The 12,410-nt window shown below is 34.3% G+C and overlaps 1 protein-coding gene across 5 annotated transcripts in view; it reads left to right on the top strand.

Moving 5' to 3' along the window:
• The window catches only part of TNIK (TRAF2 and NCK interacting kinase), a 400,363-nt gene that overhangs the window by 261,907 nt on the left and 126,046 nt on the right, over positions 1–12,410 (top strand). For all 5 annotated transcript variants that reach the window (XM_054700355.1, XM_054700354.1, XM_054700353.1 and 2 more), the window contains 3 exons: positions 5,555–5,665; positions 9,625–9,715; positions 11,520–11,650. In XM_054700355.1, coding sequence (XP_054556330.1) covers positions 5,555–5,665; positions 9,625–9,715; positions 11,520–11,650 — 333 coding nt within the window. The remainder of the gene's footprint in view (positions 1–5,554; positions 5,666–9,624; positions 9,716–11,519; positions 11,651–12,410) is intronic.

Below are 12,410 nucleotides of genomic sequence, written 5' to 3'. Positions count from 1 at the left end.
TTTGGGTTTGGAAAGGGAAGGTTGGAAATGACCACAGCAGATTCCATTTAGAAGGCCCCTTTGATTTAATATCATTAAATATCTAGTTTACATTCAAAGTTGTAATTGTCTGAGAATTTTTAATAGCTACTTTAAAAATTCAGTATCCAGAGACATTATATTCATTGCATTTTTTTGTATATCTTTGTAGATGTTTTTAAAATGATAGATTTCCCTCCATCTCTCTTTTTTCCTCCTACAGTTTATTTGTTGAAGTGAATGGGTCATTGGCTCTGTGGAGTTTTTTGTTCTAGGTCTTGTTTATTGTATCCCCATGATATGTTCCTTAGTCCTCCAGATTTCTTGTAATTCAGTAGTTGGAACTAGAGGCTTGATCCAATTTAGGTTTTTAGTTGTTTGCTTGTTTTCTTTTTGGCAAGACTACTTCTTAAGTGATACGTTATTTGAATCGAGAGGCAAAAATATCTGGTTATTTCTTATTTTTTTTTTTATGTTAGTAACCACCAATGATTAGTGCCTAAACCCATTCATTTATTAGGGATAGTAAATAATGATATCCTAATTCTGTCACTGCCCTCTTCATTTATTAGATGAAATACTTGTGCTTTTTGAAGAGAAGCTTTACTTCTTTTGTTATGTAATTACCCAGTGGTAAGTTTTGTATAAGAAAGGCAGCATATATTTTTGATTTTTTAATCACCATTTCTCAAAATATGTTCTTTCTTCATTTTCTTCACTGTTTATAGACTTGTTTATTAATGCATTGAGTTAGGTGTATCTAATATTTGCTTAACTGAATGCATTTATTTAAAAACACTGCAGTTATAATTCTTTTTGATGCTCATATTATTCCATGTTTGGCCACGAAGAGCCTCTTCCAAGGTGACTCCTGAGTCTTTTCTGATATGATCCTGTGTATCATATGGTAATCTTACAACTCTTACTGACTTAAGACATGGTCTGTTATGACACCCAAATTTTCTTACAAAAGATTCTGGTAGGTTCCTAAACTTCCATTGGCACTCTGGAACCCTTCCATGTTCTCCATGGAACCCTTCCATGTTCTCCATGGAACCTTTTCTGGAGAACAGGCTTTGGAAAATCATTCATGAAACTCATTTCAGAAGTTCTTTATTGAGTAGCTACTGGCAGACAGAAAATAACAAACATAATTTATGTCCAGAGATTTCTGGAAGGGGTAAGGGGTATCTGTTAGGATCCAGTGATATGGCATTGATGTCAGGAACATACATTTAGACAAAGCCAAAATCATCATTATGATTACATTATGGTTCCACTTTAGTATATTTTCTAATGTCAAGTCAGAGATTGATTGCTAGTTATTCTGATTTCTCTTCATATAACAACAAAAAATATGTAACTACCTAACAAGGTGGCTTTTGTTGAGACTCTTCTTGAAGAAGAATAAAATATGGAAATGGATGTGTTTTCCAAAATCTGAAAATGAATATAAAAACAGATGGGTTGTTTTTCCTCTTCTAGTTTCTACTTCCCTGTTAAGAAAAGTAGATGTTTATTTTCTTCCTATTTTATGAGGTTGCTGAGTACTTTAATGAGTTTATATTTATAGAGAACTTGGAGCTTCTTGGATGAAAGGTGCTAAATTAGGGCTTATTGTTCGTTGAATTTATTCAATATGTCCAACCTCCTGGGAACATTTGCTGAAGTTAATTAAAAACAGATAGTCTCTACTCTGACAGTTTACAGTGCCACTTGCAACCTAATAATATAAACAGCATGCACTTCTATTGTCTTAACTTAGGACAGTCTAGAGAACCAATAGTTCTTTCAGAGAAGGGAATAATTCTGCTTCTATGGGATAGACAAAGTTCAACTGCTGGGGAAAAGCACAGCGCTATTCTCAACTATCTCTGAACCACCTAGCTGCCCTCATTTAAAAAATACTTACAATATGGAAATTTCCTTCAATTTACAACTAGGATTTTTAGATATGAAAATTAAAAAACAACCTTTTCTATCATTTTGGAAAGAAGTTATATTTATTTCATTGTGGTTTTTGAGGTAACATTCATTTACAATGATATTTATGCTTTAGTGTATAGGTTCACATATCTACAAATGTATGTTACCATACCATCACCAACCACCAAAGCACCAATAATTCTCCCCAATAGTTCATTGAGTTCCCTCCCCCTTTTGCTCATATTCCTGATGCCCCCTTCTCATGACCTTATTCCTTCAGTCAGATTTCAAGAATTTGTTTTGGTTTGTTTTACTTTGTGTTTTTGTTGTTTCTTTATAATCCACATGAGTGAAATCAGTTAGTATTAGTATTTCTCCTTCTGACCACTTGGTTTAGCATGATCCCTTACAGTTCCATCCATGTGCTCGCAAATGGCAAATATTCATCTTTTTATGGCTAAGTAGTAATTCCACTGTATATATACACCACATCATCTTAGTGCACTCATTGTTTTAGGGTACTTAGATTTTTTCCATTACTTGGCGATTGTGACTAGTGCTGCAATAAGCATAGGAGTGTATATATCCCTTTGAATTAATGTTTTTGTATACCTTGGGTAGACACTTAGGAAAGGTATTTCTGGATCATATGGTAAATCTATTTTTAAACGATTTGGGAAATCTCCATAGTGTTTTTTGTCTGTATTCCTATCAACAGTGTATAAGTGTTCCTTTTTCTCTACATACTCACCAGCACTTATTTCTGGTATTTTTAATATGGGCCATTTTCACAGGTGTGACGTACATCTCGTTGTGGTTTTGATTTGCTTCTCCCTGATACTAAGTGATGATAAGCATTTTTCCATATGCCTGCTGACTATCTATGTCTTCTTTGGAGAAGTGTTTATTTAGCAATTCTACCTGTTTTTTTTTTTTTTTTTTACTGGGTTATTTGTTTTCTTATTGTTGTATAACTTCTTTGTAGATTCTGGATATTATGCCCTTGTCAGATGTATGATGTGTAACTATGCTCTTCCATTTGTTAGGGTGACTTTTTTCTTTTAATAATAGTTTCTTTGTGCAGAAGTTTTTTAGTTTGATGTAGTCCCATTTGTTTATTTTTCTTTTGTCTTCTTTACCATCATATTTGAGTCCCCAAAGACATCACTGAAGACAGTGTTTTGGCTATGTTTTCCTCTATGTGTTTTCTGGTTTCATGTCTTCCACCCAAGTGTCTCATCTATTTTAAGTTAATGTTTATATATGGTAAGGGATAGGGTCTAGTTTCATTCTTTTGTGTGTGCTATCCAATTTCCCCAACACCATTTGTTGAATATATTTTCCTTTCTCCATTGGATTATCTTGACTCCTATGTCCAGTTAAGTGTGGGTTTATTCCTGGGCTCCCAATTCTGTTCTATTGAGCTGACTTGTGTGTCTATTTTTATACCAATACCATATTGTTTTGATTATTTTTGATTGGTAGTATAATTTGACATATGGGAGCAGAACACCTCTGCTCTTTTTAAAAAAATTTAATTTCTTTATATATATATTACATTGGGTGTAATCCCCATGAAATTTCTACCACCAATTCACCTGTGCATCATCACCATAGACCCTTGTGCTCTTCCCCCCTTGTTTTGATTCTTCTCCCTCCCCTTTCCCTGCTGAATGTCTGACTTCTAGTTGTATTTTGTTTCCCTATATTCCTCCTATAAGTGAAAAACCATCCAATATTTTTCTTTTTCTTTCTGACTTATTTCACTGAGCATAATCCCTTCTATTCTATCCATGTTGCTGCAAATGACATTAGTTTATCTTTATTGATTGCTGAATAGTATTCCATTGTGTATATGTACCACATCTTTGTGATCCAGTCATCTACTTTTGGGCATTTGGGTTGTTTTCAGCCTTACCTATTATAAATAGTCCTATACTTCTGCTCTTTTTTTTTTGGTCAGGATTGCTTTAGCTGTTCATGATCTCCTGTGATTCCATATAAATTGAAGAAATATTTGCATGTTTCCTTGAAGAATGCCATTGGAATTTTGATAGGGATGCATTTAATCTCTATAATTATTTGGGAACTGTGACCATTTAGCAACATTTATTCTTATAATCCATGGAATTTTTTTTACTTCCTTGTGTCATCTTTGTACTTCTTTTAAAACAATAACTAATAGTTTTCATTGTACTGTTCTTTTACCTCCTTTGTTAAGTTTATTCCTCGGTGCTCAGTTGTTTTTGATGTGATTGTAAATGCTGCCATTTTCTTGATTTCTTTCTCTATAGTTCTAAGAACACACCAGAGTTGTATATGTTGATTTTGTAGACTGTCACTTTTCTGTACTCTCTTATTATTATTCATAGATTTTTAATGGAGTCCTTAGAGTTTTCTCTATTATTATATGATCTGTAAATTGTGATAGTTCTACTTTTTCTTTTCCAATTTGGATTAATTTATTTCTTTCTATGAATAATTGCTCTAGATAGTACTTCCAATGCTGTTGAATAATAGTAGTAAAAGTAAACAGACTTATCTTTTACCTGATTGTTCTCCATTGAGTTGATGTTTGTTGTGGGCTTGCCATCAACTATATGATTTGGAGGTGTGTTCCTTTTCTCCCCATTTTATTTGATAGTGTTTGTCATAAATGGATTTGGGGTCTTGTCAAGTGCTTCCTCTGCATCTATTGATGTTATCATATGATTTTTATTTTTCATCTTGATGAGGTAGTGAATAATTTTAATTTATATGCATATGTTAATCTTTGCATCTATGGAATTTATCCCATTTGGTCATACCTTTTCAGTATGTTGTTGAATTTGATTTGCTAAGTTTTTTTTTTGTTTGTTTGTTTTTTGTGGGACCCTCGCCGGCAGCCAGGGAATGAACTGGCTCTGCAGAGGCTGCAGGCAGCCTCACAGCCCAGCACTCAACCGCCCAGATTTGCTAAGATTTTGTTGAGATTTTTTTTTAAGATTTATATTTATTTACGCATACAAGAACTGGGGTGTAGGCCACAGATGCGGGAGTGAGAAGACTCACCACAGACAGAGCAGGGAGTAGAACAGGCAGATCTACTGAAATACACTGCTGGGGAAGCAGTGGGTGAGACAGGAGAGGTCTGTTGCATCATGTGGAATAGCTCCCTGGCTGAAGATCAAAGTTAGGCCACTATGGCTGGTGATAACTTGGTAGTGCTGAGACTTTAACCCCTGTACCACCAGAGAGGCCTTTGTTGAGGATTTTTACATCTATGTTCGTGGGGATATTGGTCTATAGTTTTCTTTTTTTGTGGTATCCTTGTTTGCTTTTGGCATCACAGTGACTTTGGCATCATAAAGTGTATTTGGAAAATCCTTATTCTTCTTTGATTTTTTGGAGGATTTTGAGGAGGATAGTATTAGTTCATCTATGAAGGTTTCATTGAACTCATTAATGAAACCATTTGGTCCTGAATTTTTTTTTTTTTGATGCTTTGATTACTGTTTCAATTCCCTTGCTTGTAATTGTAAGTTAGTGATTTATTTATGCTTTCTTATCTCAACCCAGTGGAAACTGTGAAATAGAATTATTATAATGGTTTGTTTGCTTCCTTTGTTAGCTGGTGATGGAGTTTTGTGGCGCTGGTTCTGTCACTGACCTGATCAAGAACACAAAAGGTAACACATTGAAGGAGGAGTGGATTGCATACATCTGCAGGGAGATCTTACGAGTAAGTAACCACACAAGTAACAACAGGTATTGTCATGGGAAGTGTTAAACTTTGTATTAACCTTCCACTTAAGTTCATAAACATATTGGAAACTTCTTTAACATGTTATTCTAACAGTGATAGTGGAGGGGGGAGTTTGTTGTGGTCTGCTCTAGTGGAAGTGAGAACCACTGTGAATAAGCCCACTTGCTCTTTCATTTGTGTGATTTCCCTTGCATGGCATTCATTACAATGGTGTTTTCCATTAGAAATCTGACTATAAGTCATAGAGATAGTGTTCCTTCTAGGAAATGAATTGTTTTGGAGATATTTGATAGCTTGAATTTTGCATTTTTGAATGTTTACAACTAATTTAAGCTTAGTTTAACTGATTTTGCTTCAAAAACTATTATGTGATTTCATCACCTCTGTCAATCAAAAGAGCTGAACAAAACTTTGCCTGTTTGCCTGTAAATCCAAGTCAGGCAATGTGAAGTGTTACCATGTTTGTTCATTTCACTTCAGGGAAAAGGTAAACATTTATATTTTTTGTTTATTTGTTTAGTTATCTCTTGTTGAGCATTCCTTCTAGATCTACTTGGTGACCATTTATTTATAAACAGAACATTTATTTATAAACAGAGTGGAATTTAAAACTATTTTCATGATGTGTCTGTGATAAGACTTTGAGAGACAGATTATGTGCTGTGAATGGATGGATGAATGGAAGGTTAAAAATGTTGTTTATTCATTTAATTCAGACCACATTAAGCAAATAGGGGGTGAACCTTTAAAACAATAACATTTATAGTAGTATAAAAAACAAATACTTAGAATAAATTCTAAGAAGATTTGGACAATGTCTATATTGAAAACTACAAAATATTACTGAAAGAAATTAAAGAGGAAACTAGTAAATGAAGATGTATACCATTTCACAGATTAGAAAACTAATATTGTAAAATATGCTTCCCATATTGATCCATGGCTTCATTGAACTTCCTACCACAATCATGACAGGTATAGGTGCAGGTATTGACAAACTGATTTTTAAAACATTGTATGGAAATAATTCTTGGCAGAAAGTCAGGGCTATCTTGGAGAACAAAACTGGAGGATTTATACTGCCATTTCTCAGGACTTAATGTTAAAGGCACTGAGTGATTAAGACAGAGTAGTACTGTCACAAGAATAGACAAATTGTCAATAAAACAGAATTGAGAGTCCAGGAATAGACTCCCTTCATATGGATCCTTGATTTATGATAGATGAAATGTGCAGTGTATGGGGAAAGGGTGATCGTATCAGTAAACCATCATGGTCAACTGAATAACACTATACAAAATTGAAGCTTGAATCTGCTTTATTCCATATTCAAAAATTAATTATAGTGAGTTATAGATATCAAGATGAAAGATAAAAAAAAAATAAAACTCTAAAGAGAAAACACTGGAAAATGTCTCCATGGCTTGGAATAGACATAAACATTTCTCAAACAGCACACAAAAAATTTGAGGAGGAAGCCAGGAGGTTTGGCTGCAGCTCTCCTTCAACTCTTAGGTTTATCTTATATACCATTATGTAAGCTTAATTTATTTTTTTAAAGATTTATTTATTTATTTATACAAGCACTGGGTACAGTCAGAAGTGTGGGAGGGTGAGAGAATTTACCAGAGCCAGAGCAGGGAACAGAACAGGCAGACTGACGAAATACACTGCTGAGGGGAGCAGCGGGCCAGACAGGAAGGTCTGCCGAGCCATGTGGGACCCTCGCTGGCGGATGGGCATCAAACTGGTGCTGCAGAGGCTGCGGGCAGCTTCACAGCCCAGCGCTCAACCGCTGCGCCACCAGGGGAGGCCCTGTATAATTTAATTTAAAATATGACTTGGAATTTTACTCATTCAGAGAAATCATGATGGGTTATTTCATCTTCCCAACCACCCAGTGGGTGCCAAGTATCTTTAAGGTGGCTCTGCCCAGTATGTCTTTCTACACTGCTGGGTCACTGGTCATGTTATTTGCAAGGCTCTGGATGCAACTGTGATATTTCACCCCATGAGTGTCTCTCACTATCTGGTTTAAAAATGTATGAAAATACAGTTTTTTGTCCTTTTTAAAATATATTCTCCCAATGATAACTGATACTTGAAATAAGATCATTCATTATTAGGACCTGTTATAAAATTTTGTGGTTTTAGATTCAGAGATGACTTTCCATGCAGTGTATGAACTCATTAAATACAACTTCTACCTCACCCAGGTGTTCTTTTATCTTCTTCTAACCACTGTGAGAGTAAAAGAGGAAAAATTATCTTTATTCCCTCTTTTAAGAATTTGTGGGGTATCTGTATGCTATGAAAACCATGTATTTTAATCTGCATGATGTCTACCTTGAGCCAACTTAATAGATAAGATAGGTAATTTTTTTTAAAGGCCAAGTCAGTGGCACAACCTGTCATGTCACATAATTTATATTTATTGATATGCCTAAACATACACAGTGATCTTTGGGGCATCAGTATTCTCTTGCTGATTATTTTCAGTAGAGATATCCAGACGTTTAGTTTGGTTTTCTTTTTGTGTCGGTTTTATCTTTCATACCATGATTTTATTGTGGAAAAAAATTAAAAGTACAGAGAATCATAAATAATAAAATGATAACGTTTGAGTATCTAATACCTGATATTATAAAGTCATTGCATTAACTAATTTGCTTCAAGACTCACTCAATGTTAATTCTTTTAGGTTATAATTTATTGAAGAAACACAGCTGCCTTAGAGAAATCTATAGGTTTTAGAAGTCGTACGTACCACACAGAAACCAAAATCAGAGTAATTCATGAAGAAATGAAACACAATCCATTTGGGATGTCATCAGATAATTATGTTATTTAATGAGCTCAAAGTCACGCATATTATCAACCCGTAAAAAGTGACTTTGCTTTATGCCTACAAAAACAATAGAAATTGTTTTTCTTTTTTAATGTGAATCACATTGACTAAAGACAATGGAACATTTCTTGATTGGTCAGAAATATTTTATTGTACTTAATTAAAACCATGTAAATAGAAGGTAAATTTCAACTTTTAAATTCATATATTGCTCAAAAATGAGTGAAAATATTACATTCCCACCAACAGTGTAACAGAGTTCCTTGTCAGCATGTGCTGTTTCTGTTTGTTTTTTTTCTCCTTTAATATCCTCACAGGTGCGAGGTAATATTTCATTGTGATTTTCATTTTCATTTCCCTGATGATAGGGGCTGTTGAACATTTTTTCATATTCCGCTTGGCCATTTGTACCACTTCTTTGTGGAATATAGAGAAACCAAACAAAGGGTCAGAAAAAAGACAAAACTTACGAGCTGACCATAGATCTGAGGCATATTGCAGGGGAGAGGGAGGGAGAAGGATCAAAACAGGGGAAGGACTTGCTCAAGGGGCTATGGTGATGGGGTTTCGTGTCCTATGTTGGTGGGAGAGTGCAGGAACTACACAGGAGGCGAGACATCAAATACTGTCCATAAATTAACAATGACGGAACAAAATAAAATAATAATTAAAAATTTTAAAAAGTGAAGGAACTTAATCAGTTTTATGTACAGAAACTCTGTAGATATTCTTGTCACAACCTAGCAAATACAAGCAGACTTCACTTTTCTGGCACTGTTAGCTGAAATTTACATATGTCAGAACCATATCATTACTGTGTGGTTCGGTGGAACCTGAGATCAAAGTCGTTATGGAAGTATTTTCCTTTAGCCAGCACTATACATTGCTAAGGCACCTGTGTTTTCGGTTTATATTGAATAATTGCCTATAGTTTATAATAGTCCTATTCACATGAAAGGTGTGAATTTAATAATGAAAGTATCTCTGGGTAGGTTTAAATGTGTTTTGGATCATTAACATCCCAAATACTTTATTTCCATCTTGGTTTATGTTCCTGTTAACCCTTCTCAAATCTTCATCACTCCAGGGGCTGAGTCACCTGCACCAGCATAAAGTGATTCATCGAGATATTAAAGGGCAAAATGTCCTGCTGACTGAAAATGCAGAAGTTAAGCTGGGTAAGAACAGAATCCAGTAAGGCTATATTAGCAGGAATTGATGTAATTATTTCAGTAGCTACGTGTGTTTATTTGAATGTAAATTTATCACTGTGCACTTAGAGATCATTGTATTAAAAATGGAATGGAAATATTTGTCTATTTTTAAAAAGCAATTTTAGGAGTGGATTGGTATACATTATGGTACATAAATTCATGTCCTTAGTTAATGGATAGAAATGATTCAGTTTTATTTATTTTAACAAAGACCCTTTACATTAAAGTGACTGACCTTAAGTGCTTTCTTATATTTACCATTTCTTTACATTGTTGCTCTAACAGAAAAATGATGACCCATTTTTACAGTTAGTCTTTAGAAGAATGAATTTTTGCTGTATTGCCATTTTTAAGTTGTATTTCTATCAATTTCAAGAGTGCACATGTGCAAAATAGATGCTTAATATTCTACTTTACATGCATATTGATTATTTCACTCCTATCTGCCAAAGTTCTCAGTGAGGGAATCCTTTTTCTCTAGTGCTGTTCATTAGAGCCTTCCCAAACCCAACCTGAGCTTATATAGATACAGTAGAGACTCCTGCATGCATTTGCCTGCTTGGTATATGCATAAGAGCATGAATTGACAGATATACCACAGGATGCATGATATGTCTGTAGAAGAACTATATATTGTTTATTTTCAGAGATTTAAATATCTCTATGTTTAAATTCCAAATATTTGTTCATACCTTTTAATAAAAATTTAAAATTTCCAACATTTTATAGTTGTCATTTGGGCCCAGCTTTCATCTCATGAATATTACTTAAAACAAAAGCATATATTATGTAAGGAAAAACAATTGTTTATGTACTGACCAAATTAGCTACCCTCAGGATATAAACTCATCATTAATTAAGCTACATGTTGGGACAAAATTATGTGCCAGACTCTGTACAAGACACTTTTACATAGATCATGTCATTTAAACATCAGCAACTCTTTAGATCTCATTATCATAATTTCATAGATTAGCAAACCAAAACTCAGTGTGCTCAATTTACTAGCCCTGGGTCACATAACTATTAGGTAACAGAAGCAGGATGCAAACTTCAGCTGTCTGCCTCCAGAACTTAATTCTTAATGACATTCTGTGTGTTCCCGACATACTGACCTTTATGGCAACCAAGCCTGCTTTTATTTAACACCTATTTTTTACCCCCCATGGAGTTTTAATATAATCAAAATATAACACTTTATGCTTTCATCACTGGGAAACTATATCCATTTTAACATGGAATTTAAAAATACATATTCAAAATAGCTAAAGGTAGGAACAACCCATATGTCCATCAGAACATAAATGAATAAACAAACTGTGACATCTGCACATAATATATCATTCAGCTTAAAAAAGGCAATTATAATACATATTGTAGCATGAATTAACCTTGAGAATTATGCCAAGTGAAGTTAGTTAATGGCAAAAAGACAAATAACATATGATTCTATTTTATGAAGTGTATATAGTAGTCAAATTCATAGACAGAAAGTAGAATGATAGTTTCCAGTGTCGGGATGGAGGGGAATAGGGAATTATTAATTAATGCATATAGAATTTCCTTTAGGGAAGATGAAAATGTTCTAGATTTGCATGGTGGTGGTGGTTTTACAACAATGTGAATGTACTTAATGCCACAGAACTATATACTTAAAAATGATTAAAATAGTAAATTTATGTTATGCATAATTTCTAATTAAAATCAGATTCATTTCATCTACCATATAAAGATCATAAACTTTATTCATTTTTCTTCTCTTCAATAGTGGACTTTGGAGTCAGTGCACAGCTTGATCGAACAGTTGGCAGGAGAAACACTTTCATCGGGACTCCCTACTGGATGGCCCCAGAAGTTATTGCCTGTGATGAAAACCCAGATGCCACATATGACTTCAAGGTATAACATCTTACTTTATGCATGTCATCTCACACTGAGTCATGCAAAGACTTCTCATGTGCCTTCAGGCTAATGATTTATGTAATTCAAGAGATAAATGAAGTAATTATTTAAATTTAAAATAAGATATTCAAATAACTTTTTTAAAGATTCATTTTTATTTATTTATGCATCCAAGAACTTATTTATGGCATAGGCCAGAGGTGCGGGGAGGGGCGGTGAGAGGTTTCACCAGAGACAGAGTGGGGAGCAGAACAGGCAGAGCCACTGAAATACATTGCTGAGGGGAGCAGAAGGGGGATAGGAGAACTCTGCTGAGATGGGAGAGGTCTGCTGCATTATATGAGTTAGCTCACTGGCTGGGAATTGAACTCATGCCCACAGGGGCTGGCCATTGCTTGATAGTGCTGAGACATTAAACCCTGCACCACCAGGAAGACCCTCAAATAAGAACTTTTTAAAGGAACTTACCATTATATCTGATTGCCCACTTGTAAAAAAATGTCTAAAGCATTTTCTATATTCTTTTGAATTAATTGACTCTTGCTTCTTACTGAAAATAAATTTCAATCTTGGTTATGGTTTAATTTGTTTTACAAAGTAATATTCTGAAAGCATTCTTTAAGAAGACCTAGCTATGAATATGAATATGAATTTTTTATCATACTTGCTGAAAGTTTAGTTACTGGAGTTTCTTTTCAATGAGGGAGACCCAAATGGGATGTTAGTACCTATTTTATGGTATTTCTGTACCCTATTG

This window comes from Talpa occidentalis, unplaced genomic scaffold (assembly GCF_014898055.3).
Source record: "Talpa occidentalis isolate TD23 unplaced genomic scaffold, MPIMG_talOcc4v2.1 talOcc4.4, whole genome shotgun sequence".
In the NCBI taxonomy this organism is placed as follows: Eukaryota; Metazoa; Chordata; class Mammalia; order Eulipotyphla; family Talpidae; genus Talpa; species Talpa occidentalis.
This window is presented reverse-complemented; position numbering and strand designations above follow the sequence as displayed.